Consider the following 27,926-nt stretch of genomic DNA (forward strand, 5'->3'; position numbering starts at 1 on the left):
TCCTGGCTCAGCCACCTCAACCCATTAAACACAGACCCTCAGTATAGACGAGATACAAAGGCTTCTGATATCTGCGTGGACCAGCTGATCTACAGCTTTGCATTGCAGAGGTTATTGCAAGTGTAAAATGGCTACTCATTACTCAGACTTTATTCCTACAATCAAAGTCTCTCTCTGCCTTTCACCAGGAACCAAAGCCGCTACATCCTTTGCTGCCATAGCCAGCAGCATTTTACCCCTCCAACGCCAGCAGGCTGCTCCTGCGTCCCTTTGAGACAAACGCACATTCTTGCCAGACATGGAGGCAGCTTCCTTGTGTATTAACAGGAAACTGGTGTCTCCAATAGCTCTGGCTTAATGGGACTTAGTATTTGTTGAGTGCTGGCAAAGGGCTAAACTGAGAACAACGTGCGAAGTGCTTGCATGCTCTGAGGAGTTCACAAGATAGGCTGGCAAAGCCAAGCCGCACTGGAAAGCCTGGAGGAAGGATTGATTCAGGGTAATGCAACTGAACCCTTAAGGAGGGACGTGCTGTGAGAAGTACGGTGATTCGGCAAAGCAGGTTGAGAAGTCGTTTGGAAAATCAAAGGTCCAGCTGGTCTGCATGGCCCAATACGCTGGGGCAGGCTGCTGTCAGCAGCAGTATTAACTCCAGCCACATGGGATTCCCTGGCTCAGGAGATGTGGTGCCCATTTCTGTCTCGCCCAGCTGGGTACAGACTTTGGTGGGAATCCAGAGCAATATGTCCTGCATAATGTGCGGTGAGGAATCTCTGCTGCTCAGTACTCCACACGTTAGGAGAGCTGTAGATGAGGCTGCAATGAAAAAGCTTTAAGGAGAGCCACTGAGAAGGTGGAAATCAGTTCTTTCCTTAAAACTTGCTGAAAGCTTTTGGAGAGGCAGTATGAGTGAAGAGGGTGAAAAGCGACAAAAAGTGTTGTGATAAAATCACATGGCCAAGTGGGAGGGTAAGAGGTGGGCTGAAAAACAAAGACTAAAGGCAAGTTTTAGAAAATGAGTACAGGAATTTGGTATAGTAGAAAACCAGAGAAAGCATTAACCGAAGTAACAGAGTCCTTGCATCAAGTATTTCAGCACACTGAGTGAGGGATGTTCCCCTTATGGTCTATGCATGCAATGTCATTACCACCGACTCAGATTAACGCTGGAAATCCTGGCAGCTTTACATGTACCCGGGGACTCAGAAATCCGAGTCTGAGTTTTGAAGCTTAAGCTGCTTTCCAGTGGTGAGGCGCAGAAAATTGCCGGAAGGTGCCTGGGTCCTGTTAGCAGTCATCAAACGCTGCCCACTTACAGCACTGCTCGCTGCAGGGCCCGTAAGCTCCCAAACTCTCGTGGCAGACCTTGGACTCTCACTGTGTCAAAACAAGTTGCCCATCCTAATAATCGGAGACTTCTGGCTTGTCTGTCCATTAATAGCGTGGGTCTTGGCTCATTCCTGGGTCTGCTGCCCTGACTTGGAATGGTCCTTGAGGTTTCAACCCTTATTCTGTCTCTCCTCACAAAAACAGGGACTAAAGGAGCAGTTCCTGTGGAAATCCCTTCCTCGGAAATACCAGGAATGTTCCAGGGATTTATGTGCTGCAATGCATGTCTTCTCTGGTGAGACCTAATAGCATCTAAAGCTGCAAGAAAGATGACGGGGTTTACCCTGTTTACATCTTCCTATGTCTGGATTTGTTAACCTTTCCTACTTGTTTAACTGTTAGGTTATTAAAAAGGGACATATACAAGCCAAATCTTGCAGTCCTTACTCAAGTTCACAGTGAACTTGGCTGAGAACAGATTACAGGATTTGTTCTGGTATTAAATAGCCAATGAACTGCGTTGAACAAGTAGAGAATAAAGGTTTTAGTAGCTAACCCAAATGTAATACCTAAAACTACATTCTGCTGAAGGAACAGAGAAAAGTAAAAATTAACTTAAGTTTCATTTAGTAAAATGCCAATTTAACTTTAAAAAAAAAAAAAGCATGTCAGTTGGTGATCTGTTTTGTCTTTGTAGTATTCCCAGCAACCTCACAAGCTCTCATCCTCTAGTGTTGTTTTGGTTTTGGGGGTTTTTTTGTATGATGCTCAGGTGGTTTAAATAAGGCTAGATTAAAACATCCAGTGTTTTGGGGATTACTTAACCACTGTCACCTGAACTACAGTCTTTCTCTCCATTTCAGGTTCCTAACTTCATCAACACAACGCTTCCACCCCACGAGCAGGTGACGGCTCAGGAGATAGACAGCTACTTCAGACAGGAGCTCATCTACAAGAGGAATGAGAGGATGGGGAAGAGAGTGATGGCGCTTTTAAGGGAGAACACAGACAAGAGCTTCTTCTTTGCCTTTGGAGCAGGTACAGCATGATTTTTTCTGTTTTACGCGGTTATCATGATTGCAAGTAAAGTGGTTTGAATGCTTCAGGATTTTGTCTCTGGTCCTGCAGGAAGATTTCTTAGGGGAGTTGCCTTTGAAGCAGAAAGGCTTTTGTTTGTCCAAACCTGCTTCTAAAATGCAGTGAGTTGGTGCAGGAGGTGGGTCTGGGTCCAGCCGGGCTGTGGACAGGCTGCACTCCTCTGCTTTCCATCTGATTGTAGAAATGTGAAGCTGTTAACGCTTTTCACGTTGTTGTGTTTGTTCCCTTCCCAGCCCAACCTGTGGGTTGCTTGGCTTATGTTCACACCATGGTTGTGTTTATGGCCACAGGTGTAGGAGGTGGTTGAAGTGTATTTGAATTTGCAAGTCCTAGGCAGCGACTGTGGGAATACAAACCTTGCTGTGGCACAGGCACATCTGCATGGCTCGGGGTGTTGGCCTGGGGTTTCAGACCTGGTGGGGTTGCTGCAGTTAGACTTTCTCGATGGGTGACTTGGCTACTTTGGTGGTGTGTCTGTACAGACTGGCTCGTTTTGAACCTTGCACAAATGCATGAGTTGCAGGTATAGCTAAGTGCCAGCGTTTTAAAATGTTAAGTAAAAATCCAATGTGTCCTTCTGCCTGTTTAAATTCTCTCTGTGAAATCTGCAGAACAAAGATGTCTATAGTACTTCTGTCAGCCTGCAGCAGTATGTGCTACTGTCCTTTCTCTCCCTTCTTTTATTTTTTTTTTTTCCCTTTCCAATGGAATTCACATTTCTGTGTGATAAGAGTATAAATAATAACTGCTCAGGCCACAGCTCAGCAGAATCCCGAGCACTGGCTGAAGTGGCTCTTTGAGCTCCCTTGACTGCAAGGCAGTCTGAGATTGTCATGCCGAGAACCAATCCGCTCCTCCTGCTCCCTCTCCTTGATAATTTCTCATTTTTGACAGCACTTTGCTTCTCATCCCATGGCTCTCGCTATGAACTTTGGCAACAACTCACCTTTCTCTACTCACTTCAGTGGGAATTTTGATTAAAGACTGTGGGGTTTAGCAGAGATACATGCGTTTTGATGTATTTATTTTTTGAGTGTATCCAGACTGAATTTTCCCAAGCTTATTTAATCTCCAGCTTGCCTGTTTCTTCTGTCCAAGGAGTTTTGCTTAACTGCTTTTACAGTAGGAAAATATATCATGGTGGTTCATAATTGGACAGGGATTCATAAAAAACAGCTTGTCTAACCCATGGAGCAAAGTTTATCAGAGATTATCAAATATCATGGGTTTGATGTAGTCTTCAGTTTTGGAAGTCCCTTATCCTCCCAGCTCCAGTATATACTGGTTAAACTGGGCATCATTGCCCACTTGCCCTGCTCTGTACACACTTTCCCTGGGCATCAGCTACAGACCACGGTTTGAGACAGGATCTTGGACTAGATGGGTCATGGATCCAATCCACTGCAGCTTTTTGTATGTGCTAATAGCAGAAATGAAATTAAGCAAATGGATACTGATTACACATTGCTTTCTACAGAAAGTCATGCCTAAGTTGTAGGAGGTTTGAGCTTTCATTCCCTGTTACCATAGGAAAGTATCTACCTGAAACTTCCAGGCAGCATCACTTGGGAAAGCTGGCTCGTTAAGAGCAAGTCTCATTTCGTCCTTTACTCTCCATTTTTGGTGATGTTGAAAACTGCCTTTGTTGCTGGGTTATTTCTTTTTCCCAGCACTGACTGTAGCAGGACAGAACAGACACATGCAGCCGGATTTATTGAAAACGGGCGCACAGGAGATGCTGAGGAAAGCTTTTTGTTTTGGGTTCTTTGTTCCAGCATCCCTTTGGCCTTTTCTACTAAAGTGGGCCATCCCTGTGGGCCATCCCTACTTTAAGTACAATTAATTCCTCCTTTCTTCTCTGGGATGTTTTTTTCTTCATGCAGTAAGTACTGAGAAAACTTTTAATTTTTCAATGCCAAAACTTTTATGTGGCCGAAGTGCAAGCAAGTTCATTTTCTCTTATGGTTCAAATGCAGTTTTTCTCTTGAAGGCTTTTGTTGGGGTTTTTTTTTTTTGTTTTGGGGGTGGTTTTTTTCACACGCTGAATTATAAGAGTGGCTTTTATTGCTACATTTTGTATTGGCATTCTTACATCTACTTGTTGAATTTTAAGGGGGGATTTTGGTATGTGCTTGGGTCATGAATTCAAATTGTTTTCCAAAACCTTGAGGGTTTGGTTTTGCTTTTCATAAAAGTCAAGGGTGTTTTTGATGAAAATTGAGGCTTTCACATATTCCCATGAATTCTAAAATGCAAAATTTTAGGAATGTACCTTTGGTTAGGACAGGCATGATACAGTCTGCAGGAGTGCATTTGCCCTCAGAACAGTGCAAAAGTTATTTCACTTCATTTAAGATTCTGCATATTTAAGACTAACATGATGGAGGGGAAATAATTAGAAAAAAATATTCTGGATCATGTACTCCAAAAGGTATTGGTCTTATGCTAAGCATGGTCTCTGCATTAATCTGTTTATTTTGAGGATATCGGAACTTATGAATGAATAATAATTTAATTATATATGTATATTATGAATTGGTTTCCAAACTTCATAATCTCCATCATAGTTTCTGGGAGGGGAGGAATTGGGTAAAATTGTGCTGGCAAATAGAATTAGGAAAATAAATATTTTCCTAAGTAAGAAAATAAAACTTTTATGAGAAAAGCACCTTGGAAAGACTTCACCAAATGCGATGTTATGGACTGGGGCTGCTGTAGGAGGGAATCCCAAGCCCTGCGCGATGATTCATTTGGATTCGCTGGCATCCTGTAACTCACAGGTATAACTGGAGCCAAGGGGCTTTTGCACAGCTGCATGCAGTAACTGAAGCTCTGTTCTTCTGTTGGGGTACTGTCCTCACTTTGATTTAAGATCCCAGTGCCATGGATGGGTATTTCAGTAGTGTCTAACACTGAATTAGTATAATGAGCTTGACTAAGCCAGGAGACACCATGCAGGTGTCTTTGCAAATTACAGTCTGGTTGGGTTCAGCGTATCCTTCTCAATGACTGCAGCAGCAAGACGTCTTACAGACTCCTCCAGGAGTATGTACTGTTGTTTAGAACAAAAAAAAAATAATAAACAAACCCAAACCACACACAGGGGTCACTGTGACCAAAAGCAGTAGTTTACAGGATGAAAACCATGGCTGGCTTCAGCTGTAAAACGTAAATGATGATATCCTGGTGGTGCAGGAGCCCAGCACTACTGAGCTGGAGGATGCCGGTATCTGTCAGCAGAAGATGTGGTCAGTGTCGTGGGCTTGGATGGGCAGAAATCCCTTCTGGGTTGAAACACGGTAGAGTGTAAAGCCCTGTCCCCATAAGAAAAAATGTACTTTACCATCAGAAAACGATGGCTCGTCCAGTGTAAGCTGAATTCCCACCTGGCTGGATGAAAACATGGGGCTGGAGGGGAGTGCAGGTGGAAGGAGGTGTGGCAACTCCTCTCACCAGATCTAAATTACCTTCACATAAGGCAAGATCCCACACCATGGTCCCACTAGATCTGGCAGGTCAGGTCGCTGCTGGAAACATCCCTGCTGGTTTCAGATGGAAGAGGATCAAAGCCAAGGAAAGGTGCAAGAAATAAAAAAACGCATGGAGATTGGTGCAGAGTGCTGCTCAGGTACAGCAGGAGTCACCCTTGGAAAAGCACTGCTGTTCTGAAGAATGCTTATTTCCCAGTAAAGCTGTGGCCATTGGGCTGATTGGAATATAGCAGGCAATTAATTTAGTTGCCTGTGCAACTATTCATGTTTATGGCCTCGTTATTAGCTATTTTATACATAGAATTTCCTAACTTTTTCATCCTGCCTTACTTTTAAATGAAGCCTGATCAAAATCTTTCAGCTGATAGTTTTTCATAGAAAATTGGACATTTGGGGAAAACAGAATTTTTTCTTTTTGCTTCTGAAAAAGCAAGTCCACTCTTTTCAGATGTCAGTCAAAATCCCAAGTGCTTGGTTGTCGTTGTTCTCCTCTGTAAACTGGGTTTCCCAGTTAAACTGTTTTGCTATGTGCCATTTAGAGCTGTGCTGCAAAGACCTCATGGTGCATTGTAGAAGAGGTGGTTCAGAGTCTGGTATGTAACTGAGCACGAGGCTGTGAAACATCGAACAGACAAGTCCTGGGGATGAAGGAGTGGTAAGGGGACATGCATTTGAATAGCCAAGCTGAGATAAGACAATTTTTAGATCCATATAGTGAAGCAAAGCATTTTTATGCCGTTGAAAGATTTTGTCGTTGTTGTTCCAGTCATAAGTACTAAAAAAAATACACAATTCTAAATAGAGCTTTTGAGTTTTCTGCCATTTTTAAAAATAAAAAGTAAACTTTTCAATAGACTTCCCCCTTCCCCATCTTCCATGGCATTACTTACAATTCAAATGCATTGGAGCAGTTCAGACTTTTAATTTATTCCTTTATAAAACACGTAGAAGTGAAAATAGCCATTTATTCTTTCTACTTTCATTTCTTTCTCCTCTCCAAGAAAAATACAGGCTTTGGGTAAAATGGGACCTAGCTCTATACCCAGCTCTGTACACTTCATTCTTCTCCTGCCAGGGTTTACCGTATTCAGACTTAATGTGAAAATCTCACCATACCTATATTCACAGTAACTGTACTCTAGTAATGAAACAGCATTTATTGTTTGTGCAGTTAAATGATATTTTTCAGGAAACAGGCATAGTAATTTTTTGCTTTGAATGAATAAAGGTAGCTAAATAGAGTACTTCCAAGTAAAATTGGGGGGGTTGCTTGGTTTTTGTGTTTTGAAAATCCATCCTGAATTGCTAGGAATTATTGATCCATAATAACAGTGAAGCGCCTTAGACCTGATATGTACAGGCAATTTATAAAGGTCCATTTACAGTCAAGAGAGACGCAGCCAAGAGCACATGGACTGTTAAAAAGAGTTAATATTTTGGCAACTAAGACTATACACATGAAGTCAATGTTTAAGAAAAAAAAATCGCTCTGGTTTATTTCATTTTTATGGGCAAATAATTTTCAAGTAACACTTAAGATAACAGATGGATAAATTTATGTCTGCAGTTAATTTGAACGATAATTTCCTTAGGATGTTTTACTTACTTGCATTTCTTTCTTTCTTTCTTTTATGAGAGCTGTCAGTTTTGTAGCTGAGAGCTGGATTTAGTGCTTCAGAAATTCAGATGCTGCTCCAGTTCACAATGTTTATTAACAGCCACATCGGTATGCTTTAAGGCAGTGGGTTTGGTTATTTTAAAATAATAAATATATCGTGGAGAGTATTCTTTTAGTGCTGAGGGAGAGAGTTGAAATGCAAGTACCATAGCATCTGCCACAGCAAGAGAGGAATCAAACTGTCTCTGGACCACTGTCCTGCCGTGGAGGAAAGCACATGTTCTCCCAGCCCCCCAGGTCCAGGCAGCCCCCTGTGTCCGAGAGGTCAGAGAAGACCTGAGCTGTTCTCCATGGTGTGGTGGAAGCCAGCGGAGGCTGGTGGCCACAGCTCCTGATGAAATCCATGTGTGTTAACAGGGATTGATGCATGTGAAAGTCAGAACCTCTTTTGCTCAGCTGTAGGGTTAGGTGGTTGAGATTAGGTGCCTACTTGTTGATGGATTAGGTTTAAATTTCTGAGATGTTCTGCAAGAAAAAAAGATGCAGGCTCTGTTGTAGATGTCTGTGTGCTCCCATGAAAGCAGAGGAATTCGTCCCAGAGCAGAAATGGCAGAAGTAGGTTTTGATCGTTTCTATGCTCAGAACAGGTGAATTCCCTCCCCATCCTGCAGAGTTTTCTCAGCCAGCATTGGGCAGGCAGTGCCATCAGTAATGATTCTGATCATCATAAATTAGACTGTTAACAATAATCATAGAATCATAGAATAGTTTGGGTTGGAAGGGACCTTAACGGTCATCTAGTCCAACTGCTCAAGCAATAATGTTACATATTGTTTCCAAAGTCTTTGTAAATGTTGTCTGGTGGTTCTTCTTAATGGGACTCAGAAGTGGGTTGCACTGTGTTTTCACTAGGGAAGGAGATTATTGTGCCATTTTCCCATAGGATGGGGTTGGTGTGAGAGCACAGCAAGAACATAGAATCTCTTCCTCCTAGTCCTCAGCTCCAGCTCTTTCCCTTTTGTCCTCTTTACGAAGGATTTGCAAGGGGAATTTCAGCACACATCATTTTAGATACCAGAGATACCAAAGGTAGGAACAGGCTCACCCTTCATCTCCTGGAGTGAGTAGGGAGTGACAGACATCTCCAAGGTGACTCAAGTCTTGGCGTGGTCTTGATCACCACTGAGATGTACTTATTTTTCTCCAAAAATTAGAGTGCCTGGGGAGGTACTCAGATGATGTAGCTGTCTTGAACATGCTTCATCCACAGCTAAAAAGATGACCACAGCTGAGATGAAACATGATGGCTGTTGAATTTGGGGGCGGGGGGTGGAGATAGGGACGGGGGGAGGTAGGATTATTTTTTTGTTGTTGTTACTGGAAACCATATTTTTACTCAGTAGTTTGGGAAAGGAAAGGAAGTGATGGATACTATACACAGCTTAAACACAAGTAATTAAAATCCAGAGAGCCTTTGTGAAAGCTATTAGCACCTGCCACCAGATCTGGCACTCAGGTTCACATGTTACTTGAAAGTGTTTTTTCAAAAGGGAAATGCCTTGAGGCCACCATCCAACTGCACACTGAGGGCTAGGGATTTACAGATGTTGAATATGCAAATAGCTGTTTTGCACTCCCAACTGATGCAATGTTGCTTGCAAATCGGGCACGGAGTTACGCCCACTGTTGTGCCGCTGGGAACCAACTCAGCCTGGCATCTGAAGTCCGGTCCTCTGTCCTCCAGGATTGTGTAGCTCTTACCCCTTTCCATTCTTCATCTTGGATCCTCTGTAGAACATAAAGGAAAAAAAGGGGCAAAAAAAAAAGAAAACACTTGCAGGCTGGAATATAAAGAGACTTTATCCCCTGGGTCAGGCGTCCTGGTCCAACACTGATTAGTGGTGCTACTGACATCACTAGCACAGTTCATCAACGGGTTGTCTCAGTGGAGCAAGAAGTTGGCGACCAGGAGATTGAACTTGGCAAGCCTACAAAAGAGAAGAAAAGGGTGAATTAACAGTTTGCAGATGCTAGAATTCCCTCTGCTCATGTTTATTTGGGCATCCAGATGCTTATAGTGAGGTCGGCCTGGTTTTGTGTATGGACTTCTTTTACTATTAGTTTTTAAGGCGAAGTATCACTTTGCTTTTAAAAATAGACTTGCATGCTAATTTTGACCAAAACCATGTAATTGATTCATTTAAAAGTCTGCATTAAACAGGCAATGCCTGATTCTCTTTTCAGACACTCTGTTGTAAATCAGGAGATATTCCACTGGGGAAAAGCTTGTTCCAAGTGCAAATCCAGCCTGTAGCCTTTTAAAATAATAAAAAAAAAGTAAAAAATCGGGGGAACTTTATGTACATTGATCTTTTATAATTTGGAGTTTTGGAAGCCCCTGAATATTTGCCTTTCACCTGAAGCTTAAATCTGCAAAGGCAGAGCGCCTGAGTTAGGGAGGCCAAAATAAACCTGCCTGCACTACCCTATTGTGAAGAGGGAGCTACTATTCTGAAGGCTGATTCCTGTAATTCTGATTTAAGAAAAACTCCTGTTGTATAACAAGATGTTAATTGTACAAACATGGTATAGCATATGCAATGGTGAGAGCTACCTTGAGGCTGCTGTCACCTGTACCAACCAAGGAAGGCAAGAGACACAGCAAGTGAAAGAACAGATTCTTGTAATTGAGTTTGCACTTTGCTTTTTCTCCTGGTGTGTCACCACCTAAACTGTTGAGGGAAGCTGGACAAGCCCTGGGCTCTCTTTGGTGGTCAAGTGGAGAGTTCATCATGCTCAACGGGGGGGTCCTGCCTGGCCACTTCTTACCATTGCTTTCATTGTTCCTCTGCTGAAGGAGGGTACAGCCCCAAATCCAGGCCTTTATTTTTGCTAGTTGCAGGTATTCAAGTAGATGTGAAAAGCAAGTAAAATGGGCCTTGAAAACCGCAGTGTATACGTTTACCATCTCTGGTGTAATTCTTCCCCTGATGAATGGGGAAAGTTGCCTGTACGCAGTAGGATTTTGGTTTAAAGAAACGCATACATTAATGTCAGCTCCTCTGGGTCCCTGACATTTTCATATCGTATTTATTATTACACTTGTGCCAAGTTCTACTGTGTAAGTCTAATTCTGCCTGCCTGTTCTCAAAGAAAAGAAAGCTATATTGGCCCCTCCTGTCCCATAATATACAGATTTTGGCTATGCCCTTGCTGTATTTCTCTTCAACATTTGAGATGTAAAAATGTAGACATAATTCAGGAAATTTTCTCTTTTCAGAACTGCAAAGAATCATGAGAGATTTACACCCACGCTTAAGCAGGCTGCTGAACAGGAATGGGCTTAAACATGGGTTGAAATACTCTTTCACCCACACACACATGCAAGAACTTGCTGTGGATCCATAGGCCACCCTGTAAGCTCTCAGGAGACCCGGCAGAGGTCCCATATAACTCTAGGTTTCATAACAGGGGTGTTGAAATCAATATATGGATGCCAGACAGTTCATCACTTCCCATCCCAAAACTGTCTCATCAGAAAATTCCCAACCAGCTTTAACAGCGCTATTGGGAAGATTTTAAAAAGGCAATTTGGAGACCCAAAAGGCTGACAATGTTCCTCTAACGCTGGGGTTTCCTAGGGGTGCTCATGTGAAGAGGCAAACGGGACAGGTTGCAAAGGATCCAAGGACCTTGTCCTGGCTGGGATACCTTGTGTGCTACCTGCAGTGATTAAAGATGTCTCCGCACCCGAGCGTACTTCCAGTCACCCTGCTGCGTGTTGTTGTCCCAGAGCAGAAGGAAATTCGGCTACTCGGTTTCCTTAAATTCAGAGCCCGGTATGCGAGCACAAATCCTTCAATAGTGTTTCATGCTAATGCAAGTTGACAGGGTTGATATGGTTTCATGCTCCTTTCTGCTGCCCCTCCTGCTTGGGTGCTTATTCCAGTGGAGGAGCATGGATGTCCAAAGGCATCCTAGAACACCAGAGCTGTATCCCCTGCAGCTCCACTGTCGGAGCCTCAGGCTATCAGAGCAGCAGCTGGGAAAGGAATTTAGTACAGCAAGGAACCAGTTTGTACTGCTTGTGGCATTGGTCTCCTACAGGTTCAAGCCATTCCCGACCAGTTTTAGGGCCAGGTTGCAGGAGGGCTGCATATGGAGAAGAACCAGTGACCTTCTTGATGCACTGGAAAGACAGGGTATGACTGCTGGCTAGTTAGTTGTTTTGCAAAAGTGGATGTGAAACTGAAAGCTTTAAAAAGCCTGGCTGTAATTTATGTGGATTTCTTGAGGATTTTTACTGGTATGGAAACTGGGACTGGAAATCTCATTAAACTGGGCGTTCTTGTGAGAGTTCCAGGTTTTCTTGGTCATGGTTATACCAGGAATACCATCGGAGCAAATTTGCTGAGAAAGGATTTATGGATTTGGGATCAGATCCTATTCTCACTGAATTAATGGTAGTTCTGCAACTGACATCAAGATGACTGGTGTGTGCACCTGGATGAGACAACATTTATTTGTCATTCCAGTTCTTTAATCTAGGCTGCTACTTTCACATTACTGGAAAACATCAATACCCTCTTTATAAGCCTATTAAATCCCAGTTCCATTGTTATTTTCTCTGGTAGATCAGAAGAGACGGAAAAGAAAACGTGTGCACAATATACCTCTGCCCAAAAAAAATATTTAAATATCAGAAATGTAAAGTGAAGATAGAATTACTTAGAGAGGCAGAAGGGAAATAATTAGAGCTCCAGCCAGCAAGAAGAGATGTCGTAAACTTTAGTTATTCACTTTAGACATTTGAAACACAAACTCTGCCACTGTTCAGCCATTTTATGGAGGCCTGTAGAAAGCAACAGAGGTCTGTTGGACAAAATTGCTCCGGTGGCAACTAAAACTGGGCTCAAACCCAAGTCCAATAGCTAAGCTGCCATCTGAAATTGGAAGAAGTTCGGGTTCATGCCTGAATCTCAGCTCTCTTTCTGCTCTGTGCAATAGACCTAATGAAACCCTGATCTGGACTTGGCTGATGGGGTGTGTTGCTGTTTCAAAGTGGTTTTTAAACAGATTAGTAACAAAATTTGAAAATATGGGAATTCTTAGCAACAATGGAGAACACTGGTGCACTGGTACTGGGGTGCTGCTTTCGGTAGAAGCTCCAGAGCTGTGGCTGCTGGAAGCCCACAGGTGACTGGCTTGGAGGTTGGTAGCCCCAGAGCTCTAGTTCTTCGTAGACAAGTTTGCTGAAGAGTGGTGAACTGCAACATGGCAAAATATGATTTCAGAACTACCAGGCTTACTCCTATCGACTTCCAAGCAGGCAGTGGGAAAGAAGAGTCAGCTGAATAAGCAAAAAGCTGGATGAATCAGTCTTGGAATGTCTTCTGTTTTTCAAGAGATGATCAATGATACCTTCCAAATGCTTTGATTTTGATAAACTGTTATTCATCAACTGAAAATTATTCTGCTAGAGAACTTCCAAACACCTTTTTAATCTAAACACAACATTTTGGTGGAGTTCAGCTTTGGATCTATTCCTGGCAGAAAGTGAAATCTCCATTTTCCCAGAATAATGTTGCAGGACTGAAACCTATGTGACTTGCATCTAAAATAAATAACTTGAGTATTTTTAGTATCTTTATGTATTTTATTATGGGAAATACCTTAAATACTGAGGTTTGTGAGCTTTTTGGAATTGTATTTATACACTGAAGGTAAATGGAGAGAAAAATCAAATGCCACCACTGGGTTAACTCAGTATGAAATTCAGCACCAGTTTTCAGTATTTATACAGAATTCACATTCACTTTGTGTTTTTCCTTGAGGTGTTTGAGGTACAGTGAAACTGCTGTGAGGTTCTTATCACTTAGCGATCTGGTCTGGTTCCAGTTGAAAATTTTGCAGTACCTCTCACTGGGAGGATTGGTTTAAAAGGAACAGAAATCTGCCAAAGAAATAAAGACTTCATTATTGACATCAATGCTATTTTTAATCTGGTTTCCTAAGGAAATGAGGCTTAAGCAATCACAGTGTTTGTGAGTATGCGTGTGTGTGTGTATATAGGTGTGTGTGAATATGTCTTTCCCCCTTGTAGATTTTTCATCTCTTGGCTGATTATAACCAAAGTTGACAGATGGCTAGAGTCGCCAAGATAAGTGTTTGCATGCTTCATGAAAATAAGCGATTGGATAGAAGAAACAGAAATTCGTAGTGCGCATCCACTGAAAGAGCACAGCATGAGCTCAACTTTTATTAGATCTCAGAAGTTCCCTATGGGAGAGGGAGGTGAGACGCCTCTCCATAGACACCTGCACTTTATTGGTTCCTCTGCATGCGGGAGGATGTAGTGTGTAGTACATTTATCAGTCATGGCATGGTTTGAACAGAACGATGATGTTCAGAGTAAATAGTTGTTATCGAGTACATCTCGTGAGCCATGTGTTACCTCTGGGCTGCCCTCTAATGAGGTGTTCGTTCTCAAGGCCAGAGCAATATCAGGGAGCAGGTTTGTAAATGTGACCAAGGCATGGCTCCAGGACTCTCTATAAACCTAATGAGTCGTGGGCACTCGAACTGTGCAGCCTCACTACTGCTAATTGGCCAAGTGTGCCATCAACCATGCCCAAAAATGTTCTTAAGTAGCCAAGGGGTGAAAAGGGCATCAGAAACTCCTATGAGTCCAGGAGGCAGCCTGGGGCAGCATTCCTGTGTGCAGAGTTCAGGAACGGTTTCCCCAGAACGAAGGTCATTCCCATGAGAGCTGAAACAGCTCACTGGCAATGGGGAACAAAATTAAGAAATGAAGGAAAGAGTAAAGCATGACCTGTAGGAAAATGGTTTTGCAACATTAGCTTATCAGACAAGGGGATGGTTGTCACTTAGCAGTTGGAGAAGATGCTCAGAAAACATTGTGATGAGGACAGTACTTGAAACCTTTCCAGAGCAAAATACAGATGGGGATCAGAAAAGCCAAGCCAGAGTTAGCTGAGGTTTTGTTTTTTTTTCTTTCTTTCCTTTTTTTTTTTTCTTCCTTTCCTTGAGATTGAAAATTATATATCTAGTATCTTGGTAACAGTGATAACTGTTGGGGTGGGACTCTCCCTCTTGAACTGTAGGTGTCTGAAAGTTCAGTCCATCTTCTGTGCAAGATCATCGGGTTCCTTTCAAACCCTCAGAGAACAAATCCTCCCACTTATCTCAGATGCATATTTTAAGATGGAAGGAATTGCCCTCTGGAGACACCTTTCCACTGACTACAGAGGAAACCTAGAAAACTGGCCTCCAACAGATGCCTGACGTTCAGATGAGTGGGATTAATTGAACCCTGAGAGCAGGAGTCAAGAATTCAGGGTGCTTTGTCCTTACCTCTACCTGACCTTGAGCAAGCTGCTCAGTGTACTAAGAGCTTTTGTGTTGCTGCCAATGGCAGAGCTGTATTAGTCCTGAGGAAAAATTGCAAGCAGAAGACTCACATAGGATTCCTTTCCGTCATGCCTTGGAGAGCATCTTGGCATGGGCTCTAGGGAAAAGAAAGCCTTCTGCCACCAGCTCTGGAAAACTCCTCTAGGGCTAGGTTTCCTTGTTGGGGGAGAGGGAGCTGTAACCCCCCCCGTAGCAGTGCGCAACTTCTGCATCCTATCGTGTGATACGGTTGAAGGCCAAGGTTGGCCAACCATTTTGTTCACTGTTCAGATCCCGCAGTGCTCAAACTGTCCATCTTTGTGCTTGCATAGGAGATGCGGATTGAGACATGCAGAAGAGTAAAGCGTTTCCATCTTTCCTCACCTCTTGGCTGGAGGGAGAGGGAGAAAGCCACTTTGGTGCAAGCACAGTCATTCATAAGCCTGGTCTGCCTGGAGCTGTGCAAAGGAAACAGAACCCCTGGCAAGAGAGCAGGCTCTCGTTTCTGTTCATCGAGGGTGGTTATCCCTTTTGCAAGGGAAGAAGCAAGAAACAAAAAGTTTTGACATACCATGTGTCTGATTTTTCACTGGTCTCTTAAAGCAGCAACCAGGCCAACTCCATTTAAGTGCTGTCAATGAGGAGTGATTCAGACGTGGAGACCCTTTGAAACAGCCTTCTGATATAACTTGTCTTTTTGCATGTAAGACTTGGAGAAAAATAGGAAGGTGTGGGAGGTGTTTTGTTTTGTTTTGTTTTTTAGTATTATGGAGGGACTCACCAGATAGTCTCCCCTGTGGGGCCACTCGCCAAGTCTGTAGTATTTATTCAGCATCTTAGAAGTTGTCTTCCTGAATTTACATTCCCAGTTCAATCTTCTCCCACACAATAAAAGCTCCAATGTTGGCTTGCCTTTAACTTCTGTGCTGCACAGTGCTCCTGTCAAAAGGGAGCCCTTCCTCCTAGGGTTTTTGTTTTTCTTAATACCTGCCAATCACCCCGCTTGCCTTTGCCCAAAGTTTGTTGTCTTTGCAGTTGGTCACAGCATGAGCTACCAAAAAACCTCACTGAGCTTGACGGGGTATTCTGTTAGCCTAACCCTAACACATGATCTTCCACCTCCCCGGCACACAAAGGGCCTTTTCACCGGCCCACCACAGCTCGAAGATTTCATTTCATGTGTTACAATTAATCTGTATTTATTGCCACTTATCTTAAATGGCTAACAATATCAGGAGTTTAAAAAGTGCTTTTAATGTCAAACTGGGTCAATTAAAACTCTACTTAAAATATTTGCAAAACTTCTAGCCTGAAAGTTGCCCCCTCAGTCTGCTGTTAACCAAAATGTTTTAAATAAATACATGCAGCTTGAGGAGACTGACGTTTGGTAAAATTCCCCTTGATATTTTAGTAGAATCAAGGATTAATTTCCTTACTCCTACCTTCACTTGCTTTTTTTTATAAAAGGGGAAAAATGAATATTATTTTAGATGGTTATAAATATTTGAAAGAGTGTTTCAGTCAATTAAAAAAAAAACTCAGGGGATGATAGCCTTGAAACTTTTAATGCCAGAAGAGACCATTAGATTGATCAATCTGATCTCCTGGAATTTCATCCTGTTCTTCTGTGGACCCTAATAGCATGTGTTTAACTCTGAGCTTCAAACCATGGGCCACAAGTAACAATTTTTTTTTTTATTTTTTTGAAACTCCTTCAGTATTGTGTGTGAGCATGGGAAATGAAGTATTAGAACATAAAATATTTAAAAGTTAAATAATGAAAGAGCAGCTTTTACTAGTGTAAGCTGGGTTTTACTGAAGGTTGAAGATGGCTGGAGGAATCCACTTTTTCCCCTTCCAGAAAAGCCCCCAGTTTTGCCTTTAACTTTTTTTTAAAAAAAAAAAAAAAAACTCTGTTTGCTGGGCAGCCTTAATAAATTATGTGAAATAAGTGCTGGTGTACTGCCCACCGAGAACTCTGAACTCTTATGTAGTTCAGCCAAGGTTGCACTGTGTTAGGATGGTGACACACACCCCACGGAGAAGTCCCGCGAGGGACCCCCAGGTAGGGCTTAGTTCTGTTGGATGCAGTAGATGCACAGAGTAAGTGAGATCCCAGGCTGGAGGAATTAACTACCTAAACTAAAGGTCTGTCCACATGGAGCCATTTGGACTTTAAGCTCTGATCCTCAAACACTTATACTTTCCATGAGCAGCAACATAATGAAGTTTGGTCTCCTATGGTTTTAGGTCATTTGCTTGGATTCCCAGCAGTCTAATAAGGTTTGAACTGTAGCTGAGGCACTTCTATTAATTAGGGCATTTGTATTATCTTTATGGGTCTCTGATGTCCCTAATAAGGCTCACCCTGCAACGTTTCTTTCCGCAGGAGAGATCGGTGAGTCTCTATCCAGCCATCTGTTTTCATAAAATATGTAAGAAAGGACTGTCTTGGAGACAGCTACTCTTCTGTCTAATAGATTTGAAATTTGCCCATGGGTTCAGAATATTTCAGGGGAGATCATAAAAATCAAAGCACATACACAAAGGGGCAGCAGGATCCTGTAAGCATCGTGTTCTTTGGAAACAAGGTTAAAATGAAATTGCCATATTTATGCAGTGTAAACATTGCACAACTTGAGGACACCAAATGGTTTTGATCATTTCTTTAGTCATTTCTTGTAGAATATTTAAACAAATCTGGCTTTCTCAAATGATCTGTAAGTCCTGTTTTATAGGTTAGGAATGGAAACGCATCTTGAAGAATTGCTTTTGTGTAAGAAATAACGTGAAACATTATTTTTTTTGCTGCTTGCCATCCATAAAAAGAGTGTGATTATGTCAATTTAGAGGAAAGCAATTGTTCTTCGATATCCATGTTCTAAATGAATGCAAAGATACTGGCTTGTGGACATGCTTTTATTGCTCATTAGTTGCTGTCTTATTTGTTATTCTTTTTGGTTTTGTTTTTAATCTTAGTCACTGTATTAAGAAGCCAAGTGATTCTGATGACTAATTGCATGCCAAGAATGGCAAATAGCACAAAGCTGACAGCTTGCAAACAAGTCCTAGACTGAAATATGCTTGCATAAACTATTTTTATTTTTTTTAAATGCTTGCATGCAGGAATATTGTGAGTTTCCCATTACTGCTTTTCATCCCCAGATTACTGAGTCCTGTCAGCCTCGTTTCAGACAACAGGGCGCAAAGCCTTACATGGCCCTGATTCATTTATAGTCTTCTCTTTGGATCTGACAAAAACGTCTCCCTTGAAAAGGTCAGGTTTGAGATCTTTTTGAAGACCGTTGCCTTTGGCAATATTAACCAAACAGGCTCTTGTCCTGGGTAAGGGCTACTGCCTTAGACTGCCTTTTTGTTAAAATCTTTCATTTCCTCAAAGAGCCATTAAGAGACTGGGTGTTAATATTCAGAGCTTTCTTGCGCAGATCTGGGTACCAAAGTGCTCTGGCCAGCTTCACAGGAGGCCAGTGGTGACAAGCTGAGAAGCATAACACCAGGGAGGTGAAAACTCTGCAATTTGGTGGCATTGTGTAGAAGGGGAAGAAGTGAGTTGCGGTTTCCCGTCAGATGGACTAGCCTAGCTCTACGCATCTCTGCTAGGAACATTTGAACCCATAGGCTTATTTCTCTTGAATTTGATGGAAGGTGGAAGTTCATGTGGTTATGTTCCTATTCGGAAAGAGGTGGCTTTGGCAAGAGGAGGAAGTTTCTGTTAATGTTCCCGTTCAGGAAAAGGCTGTGATGTAAACTCAAACTCACTCCTTACTAGGTATTGGAAAAGGAGTTCATTCTCCAAATGCAGAGCTGTAGGAAAACACACTTTGCTGGTTCCACTGATCAGGAAAAAACTTGTATTTTAATGCTATTTTCTACTAAACTTACGTGTTCAGGATTCTGCAGGCTTTCGGCTCCTCATCTGCTTCCATTGGATCCAGAGAATGAAATAAGGAGGTTTTGCCAAAATTTGGCTGAAACGGAGGAGATACTTGATTGAGTCTCACCAAGGGGCCGGCAGAGAGGAGGTTGGGTACCAGTCCAGTATGGCATGGGCACCAGTCTAGTATTAACAAAATACAACACAATTGTGTTGAAAATCTCTTCCTGCTGGGTGAGAAAGGGAAATGAATACAGGAAAATAAAACTTGACTCTTAAAAGGGAAGGGGCTTTAAGTGCAGTCTAGTTACAGCCTTGGATCACTGTAACTGTGGGAAAATGTGATGAGACAGTGTACCCAAGCACATGTGCCTCTTTTTCTTTTTTTTTTCTTTTTTTTGGGGGGGGCGGGGGGTGTTAATTCTGCACTGTTGTGCATAGGCAGGCAATGATGGATTGTCCCAGAGTTCTGTGCATAGCGTCGAAGAGAGCTGGATTTAATTGTCCTGCATTTATTGTACAAAAGGAATGAATTATGAGCCACTTTACAGCATCTCCAGTGAAAGTGATTATCAGCACTACTCCTCGCCAGAGATATAACTCTGTCAAGCAGACTCCCTCCTCTCTTGGGTTCCTCGGAAAAAGCTCGTGAATTTGCCGTCTCCTGCCAGTGAAAGCTCAGGGTGAAACACAAAACCGAAAGCTGCCAATAGCTATATATTCAGTTCAGATGGTGTAGGAATTTCTTATTCCTTTTTTTTTTCTCCTCTTTTTCCCCTGAGTGGAAGATCAGTCAGGATTTTTGGAGCATGCAACCAAAAATAGTGCAGCAGAATGTGTTCCCAGTTGATTGCTCTTTTGATTTTGTAGGTGAACTGTGTGGTTGAGAAGACTTGGATGTTGGCTTTAATTAGCTTTGACCAGGGCTCATGCACACTTACAATACAGTTGGTCGTGATGCCATGGAACAGCACCCTTCACCCCCACGCACCCAACCGTACCTCATAGCTGTTTTCACACCACTCCTCCCTGCAATGCGCAGATAACCCCAGAAATAGGTTTAAGCTGAGGTGGATGTATAAAAGGAATGTTATGAGCTCTGCCTCTGAGACATTGTACAATAACTTATCTGTAGAAGAGCAGGGAGTTTTGCTCTTTGTTTTCTATTGACTACTGCAGCATAATAAAGGACAGCAGGATGAATTGCAGGGACCATAACGTTGCCTGCCAGAAAGATGTTTGGGGGGGGGTGCTCCCCAACATTGCAGAACAATAGCTGCAAAGGGAGATTTTCTGTTAGATCTGCAGAATTATTTTGGGTACCTTTCGAGAGAGCTGGCTCATGCTGTGTGCTTTGGGGAGCTATGGGTCCTGTCCCCTCTGCTAGTAGGTTTCTTGTGCAGCCTTGCAAACAAACATGAGATTCCTGTGTGCTCACAGATGTTTTTATGCGTGGGATAGCCCAGATAAACGAGTGAATTGGCACATAGAGATAACAATGTGTATGCAACTGTGCAAACCCTTATAAAAGGGTGCCTTTCTGCACCCCTCCACATGAACAGATTTCACATGGATTTATCAACAGGTCTACAATTGCCAGTAAGTCTCTTCTTGAAAAGAAGAAGAAAAAGAAAAAGGAAAAAAAAAAGCAAAGCTGCAAAAAGGCCTGGACTCTAATGGCACTACCAGGTAGCATGTGCAATTCATTTAACCATGAGTCTACAAATGTGTTAGCTCATAGCTGTGGTAACACTCATGGCAGCAGTCCCCAGGCTGAAAACTGTCCTGCTAATTAATAACAGCTAAGAACAGAGGTTATGTGGAGTGTCATAGCGACAGGTCATGAATTAGGAGAGGAGCGTTTGTGGTCACGTCTTCTGTATGCAGAGAATTATTTTTGAAACAATTCCCGGTGTAACTGTGCTCATGCATTTTGGAAAATCAGCTGTTTAATGCACAAAATAGTGATGAGTCTTTCATTTCTTCCACTCTGTCATTCAACTGATTTATTTGCAGTCCTCTGACTGTAAGTCAGAGGAGTATCAGCTGCAACAGAGAAAATTTAGGAAAAAGGACTTGGAAATTTTCTTTATGTTTTGTGGGCTGAAAAGGTTGTCTGAACTTTGAAGAGAGTTGCTGGGAAAAGTTGCGGAGTTAAATGGCTGGCTGAGCCTTCCACGGCATGGGAAGTCGTGGGTGGCCACTGGTCCGTTATCCAGAAATGGGCCAGAGTCTCCCGGGAAGAGCTGGATGACAACCTTGTGACAAAATGGTCCTTCACTCCAGAATGCCAATTCATGGTGGCTTTTGTAGGAATGTAAGGGACAAGTTCTCCGGGGGTGGGGCAGGAACACCACACAGTAGGATCAATGTTTTAAGCCGTGAGACTTTCCACTTTTTCCTTTGCAAATAGCTGTTTGCCTGGTGGATGCTAGATTCATTTGGGATGTGGGAAACAGAAGCTCATGTCTGTTCCGGATTCTTGAGTTAACACAAGGAATTGAGCGCTTGATTTGCTTTTGGAGTAATTACTGCAGGAGGAGGACAGCGATGGATGGAACATCTCCAAGAAGAGCTATTTCAGAAGTGTTATCGCATAGCAGCTTATTGCGCGTTACCTATCGTGGCCAATTTAATTGGATGGCGTTGCTCTTCTTAGGATTCAGTACATGCAGATCCAAGGGCTAGATTACCAAGGACACAAAAACTTAAGACAATTTGGCTCTTTAGTCAAATAGAAGTTAAGTGCTCGGTAACCAGAGCCTCTGCTGAGGACTGGATTTTCAAAAGGACCGAGCCCTTAGACAGCAGTTTTGAAAACCTGGCTGAATTTCAGTGCCAGCCTGGCTTTAGAAACCTTTTATATCTTCATTGAGCACAAAGGGACAGACTGTCTTGTAAGTTCGTGCCTTCATTAGGAGGAACCGAATCCTATTGATTTCAGTGTGCATTATGGCTGGATCAGACCTCTTCAGTGTGTGACCTGTTAGCATCATACTTAAAAGCACTACCATGGCAACAAGGGCAGCAACCGCAACAGCAGGGGAATGGGAAATGGCATGAGGTGAAGAAGGGACATCCTCTTCTCATTGACAGAGATTTTCCCATAATAGAAAAGGGGGGAAAAGAGCTTGATAAGTCAAGTGGCTTGATACGTAAGTGAACTTACTCTAAAGTAAACACAATGCCGTATGTGTCTCATTTGCCAGTGAGATCATCTGGTTCTTTGTTAGGGAAGAAAATGTGTTTCCCTTCCAAGTCCAGGGCCACTCGGGCAATTTACATGAACAAATAAAGATGAGGTTTAGCAGCACTAAATAAATAAAATACAACTCTAAGTGGCCACCAAAGAACAGAGCTGCTTGAATGGAATAGTACTGGGACATGAGCCAGGTGGCTGCCGTTTGCCATGCCTGCTTACGATTCCTCATCCAAACACTGCTCAGATGCTTCTTGCTGAGGTCAGGTTTATGGCTGTAGCAAAACATATACTGGGAGATAAACAAGCTATGCTACAGATGAACAGCAGGGCAGAGAACATAAAGTAAATCTGTGCGTTAGACATGGTCTTTACAGAAAGTAGCTGGGCTCTTGCCAGAGCAGCGTCGATCGAGGCTGACTAGGGCAATGAATATTCATCTCTTGGTAAAAGTGGTGGACATCTTGTTTCTGATGTCTTTTACTAGCTGCATCCTATAGTTGTTCAAATGTATTAAATGGAGTCATTCCTAATTTTCTGCTCTTTAAGATTAGGGTCTGGCCACCCGTTATTTCAGTGCTTCTAGCCATGGAGCAGGTGCATAAAATCTCACACATGGGGAAAAATCAAAACACTCCACCCAGAGCTGCATTTCATTGTGGGTTCAGCTAACATGTAAAGGCTCTAAGTGCTGTTGGTTCATTGCTATTTCCACATTGCATTAAGAGTTGGTGTGAGTAAATATCAGCTGGACAGGACTCTTTCTGCTTCCATTTCCACCTCAGACTGCACACTTCCAGTCTGGAACAGAACTGGCCATTGCAAGTGGGGCACCGTGACACCCCAGGTGTCTGTAGTACAGCTCAGTTTTGGGAGAGAGACTGATGCACTCAAACAAATCTCAACCTTATGTAAAACTGTTACGTGTCAAAATGCCTCGTACCACTCGTGAACAAATCACTCCCATCCTCTGCTCATTCCGTAGCTTCCCTGTGTAATTCCAGGGTCCAGCTCGGAGATGGAGTCACATCTGGGGTATTAGTCCGAGGAAACAGAGACATGTCTCTTCGTTCTGTAGTTGTGACTTTTAGCAATAGCTACGTGTTAGCTCCACCCTTAGCGTGGGAGGCCTGAGAGCGTGGGATGGCTCTTGAACTGACGGCTTGACTATGGTTTCTGAACGGATCCTTATTTCCACGGAGTGTAGAGATGACTCGCTTTGCTATGACCAAGTAGCTGAGCTAATGCAGAGGTGGTTCTCTGGTCTGCTCTGGAGTGCACGCCATAGCACTTACAAATTTAAAATAGAGGAGCAGAGGTGCTGTAGGGTTTAGTATCTGTTCAGCATACATGAATATAGCTGAGTGATGGAAACTCTGCAATGGAGAATTGGTTCCCCCACCCCGTCCACTGCAAGTGAGATGTTATCTCCTGCTCCTGTCAGGATCTCATGTCCACAACTGAGCAAACTGTTTCTGCAATGGGTTTATCTCAAATGAGTTAGTTAACTAAAATGCAGGTGTTTCATCAATAGCTAGCAGAAATGGGCACCTCCAAAGTTACTTCACCCATCCTGGTACAGTTCTTTAAGATGTCAAAACTGAATTTCTCTGTTTGCATTTCACTGCTTCCTTTGACAATAGAGGAAGCCAATACGACTATCTTAAATTAGACATCTAATGTTTAGAAGGCTAATGCTGGGTGGGAATAATCTCTCCAAGAATATCCTATAATCTGAATTTCTTCTATAATCATAGTTGTCTCTGTCTTTCCAGTCTGAAAGTCACTGTGCGCGCTCTGAACTTAAATCAAAGGCAATTAGCCAAATGCCAAATTCTTCTGTCAGTGTCACAGCTGCAGTGTTGCTCAAACTGTCTCAGGACTTCTTACGATATATTCTTGCCATGAGAGAACTGCCATGCAGGCAAGCTGCACTGGGGCTTCCTTTAGTTCCTTTATGTGCTTATTTATTTGCTCAAGGTTCAGGAGGAAGTCTGGTTTGACAGCCCTATCAAACCTTTATTCAGTTACATACAGAATGTTTAAATAACTAATTTTAGATCCCATCATTCTCCTCTTTCCCTTTCTTGCCTTCCCTGCCCCGTCTCTTTCGTGCCTTCACACCCCAACTCCCCCAAAAAGGTGAATTTAAAAGAAAACAATCACCTAGAGCATATGTATAGCATTTGACTGTGTACGTAAGCTGGAATGAACCTGAAGTGCACCAAAGTGCTTATTGATAAGTGTTATTAAACCAATGAAATCTTTCAAAAGTTGAGTTAGTATAATATAAATGTAACTGATGTGGAAGCTGTGGGCTGTAACCTATGTACAGAGCAAAAGTTGGATGAGAATATTGATGGGAAAGTCAGTGTGCTGCTAGAAAGGCCAATGCTTTGCATCCTGATGCATTTGATTTTTAGGTGTCACATCTGCTGTCCTCAGCATTGCCATGAATGCGTATCTGAGTTATAGTTACCCTTGTCTGTAGCTCAGCAGATGGGATGTAGTTGTTCAGTGCTGTTATTAGGAGTATTCTTTATATTAGCTCATTGTTTTAAATGCTAATACCTGGATATTCATGGTAGCTGACTCCAGGTACTTGAGCAAGGTAATTATATTAGTTATTCAGACTTTATAGGAGTCCTCTTGTATTTCTCAGGAATAGGAAGTATACCTCTCCAGAGAAAGCTACAACTCTCTTAAGAGATTGATCTCACTCTCAAATCGTCTGTCTCCCTGCATTGACTATATGGAGACTAAGTAAAGTGCTGTGTTTAAATACCTAAAGTTAGGCAAAATCTGGGCTGGGAATTGGTACATCCCAAGGATCTTATGAGGGGAACAAACCAGCGTAATTCTTCCTAGTTGACAGATAAGAGACTGAACTAATATGCCCAAAGCAAAACAGAAAGTCTGTGGCAGATTTAGGAACTGATCGTGGGTGTTCTGAAGTCTAGTTACGGCCTTAACTGTTTGCATGCCATTGCTGCTGCACACAGCTGATGTTTTACACCCCTCCAAAGAAAATATATGTTTCTAAGATACTGTTAAGATATCTCTGTGTGTGTATATAAATAAATTGCTGTTAAGATACACCTGCATTTCCTGATGCCATAATTACAAGGTGTTACTGAAATGTAAAATTTTTCACAAAAAGGCTGTTAGGGCCAACCCAGCTTTGGCTGATGTTGGACTGGAAATAAATCCACTGAGAACTACTGAATCCAAAGACCTCACCTGGCTCAGGAAGCCCTTGAGCTGCTGGAGGCTGAGAGGGTATCAGGGAAGGGCTCCCTACAGAGCTGCCCTGGTGTTCGTACTCCTCACTGGACATCTGCATTGGCCATTGGCAGTGGTGGAATGATGAGTTAGATGGACCTTTAGTGTGATCCAGTACCTCTGCTCTTAGGTTGTTAGGGTAGAAAATATTTATTGCCTGGTGGGCTCAGCCTAATCCTGATGGACCCTTCCCATGTCCCAGAAATCAGCTACAAGTTGACGACGCAACTTACCCCAGAAAGAGCAAGAAGAGCCTGGGTGGGCTGTTGCAGCATATCAAGAAGCATGAAGCATGTATTCAAACTTTTGTTCAACTTTCCAGTAACTGCAGTGCCATGAATGCTCAAGAATCCAACATCGACAATCTCATGGGATGTTATGATGCTGCTAAATTTAAAAGAATAAGACTATTTTTAGCATAAACAGTTAACAGAGTCCCACAAATCATATTGAGAGGCATGGTTCTGATTATAGATCTGTAACATGTTTGCCATGATAAAAAACAGAGCTGCGTCAGGTGATCTTGTTAACACAATATTTGTACGCTCGGGTAATAGATGCAGCTGTGGCTAAAAAAAAGTTTAAAAAAAAATCAGCAGTTCTATTTTACTAGCAATTATTCATTTATAAACTGTAGCAGAGGAGTAGCTAGAATCAGAGGCAAGACCTGCTAGTCTGGGGGTCGGAAAGGACTATAAACTGAGAAACATGTTCCACTCCCAGGACAGATGTCCTTTCCTCTTTGCTGACTCTCCTCAACACCTGCTGCACTTTAGACATATGCTTACCTTCAACTTGACTTCATTTTGACATAAATGTTGCTTAAAGTTTAACATGTGCTCACGGGCTTTGCTGGATAAAGATGGACTTAGGTGTGTGCCTAAAACTTTCCTTAAACTGCCCTTTTAAATAGTTTCTTTTAAGAGCGGCGAGAGGGAACTTCTGCTGTCAGACTTGCTGATCTTGATTTTATAAGGGGCTGAGCGTGCTTGGAGGTGCTGGAAGCATAGACCCTTCTCAGCCTGGTCACCCCGGTGAATATTTCACGTTTATAATATGTATTATTGCCGGGTTCTTAGCCTGTACATGTATAGTTGGCTATAGTGGGCAGCTTGGTGTGGGGTGAGCCGGTATTTGTCCCAGGTCATTGGGCAATGGGAATGGTCACAGCGACCATGAATGATGGGACTTCTTACAGCATTGGTTTCAAATTCAATTTGTTCTGGCTCCCCTTGGCTCCAGTCAGCTGTTTCTGCAACTGTGTGTCTGAGCTAGCTAAGACGACTGTGAGCCCTAAGGTATTTTGAGTTTGGGAAACGTGGGGAAAAATACATGAAAAAACTTACTCATTACTTAGCTCACCTGTCCAGTCCCCAGTAGGTCTAAGGATTTACAAGGAGCTCTCCTAAGAATAGACATCCTGGTTTTTATGGGGCTGAGTTCAGCAGTTTGAGATCAAACAGGGAGCACTAAGTCCTAAATTTATTTCAGATACTAAATTTAAAGTCTGATGGGGAACTTGGGGATTTTTTTTTTCTGCTGAAGTTTTACTTTTTTGCAAACTGAAAACACGACTTGGTGCATAAAATTCTAGGTAATCATTTTGTCTGAGAAAATGTCATTTGCTTAAAATTAAAATTATTCATAGGTTTAATCTGGCAAAATTGTATTTTGTGAAGGAAGTTCAGTTGGAGGTTTTACATTACTGGGATACCAACATGCACGGTTCTAGTTTGTAATTGTAGAAAGATCTTTCATCTTGAACTTTGATTTTACAAGATCATATTTGAAAAAATAAGTTCACAAGTGCACATCAAAAGCTATTTTCATACTTTTGGGCCTGTGAGATGTCTTTGGCATCAACACATCGGTCTGGTTTCTTGGCTCTTCGTTATCTGCCACATGGCACTGTTTAGTCAGCTGCTACCTCCTGTGATACATCCAAGATAAGCTCATGCCTTGGAGGGCAAAATTGCACAAATTCCCACCGTCTTTGAAATGCAACTTGTTCTTCCAGGGTGGACCTGTCTTGGGTCCACTGAGCAACGTTCTTGGAGTTTGCTTAAGGAGTTTTTCCAAAAATGTAGCTACTGCACTTTTGTCTAGGTCACATTTGAAAAGGGACTTTCTGGCTCTCCTTCCCTTTGAAAGAGTCATCCATGTCCCGCTTGTATGAGCTCTAGTAGGATTATCTGTGACTTAGCTTTGCTTTCTTTAGCCCAGGTAATCCTAAGCTCAAACCTGAGCACCCTCAAGCTGGGAGAAGCTTGAAACTGAGATCTAGAGCCAGCTCCTATTTTCATAGGTGGTCCCTGAGGGATGCAATGAGTCCTCCAGGTCATAACTGCATTGTACGGTGTCTCATTGCCCTGTGGGAAGGGAAGCGTCTGAAACTGAGGCCCGAGTGTGAGTTTGGGGCCATTTGCAGATACTTATTCGGGTGCAGTTTGTGTGGCTGGTGGAGTTGCTTGATACCTTTTCAGGCCTGTGACTTCCCATTCAGTAAATGTGCTGCAGCCTCTGATTGCTGCGCTTGCTTTCGTCTCTGCTCCCCTTGTTGATGGCCTAGAGGGATGCGCTGGGAGCATTTAGAACCCCTTTGGG

The 27,926-nt window shown here is 42.6% G+C and overlaps 1 protein-coding gene across 1 annotated transcript in view; it reads left to right on the forward strand.

Moving 5' to 3' along the window:
* The window catches only part of TRABD2B (TraB domain containing 2B), a 298,587-nt gene that overhangs the window by 176,357 nt on the left and 94,304 nt on the right, over window positions 1-27,926 (forward strand). Inside the window, exon 4 of the mRNA XM_069788792.1 lies at window positions 2,193-2,367. Coding sequence (XP_069644893.1) covers window positions 2,193-2,367 — 175 coding nt within the window. The remainder of the gene's footprint in view (window positions 1-2,192; window positions 2,368-27,926) is intronic.

This window comes from Haliaeetus albicilla, chromosome 8 (assembly GCF_947461875.1).
Source record: "Haliaeetus albicilla chromosome 8, bHalAlb1.1, whole genome shotgun sequence".
Classification (NCBI taxonomy): Eukaryota; Metazoa; Chordata; class Aves; order Accipitriformes; family Accipitridae; genus Haliaeetus; species Haliaeetus albicilla.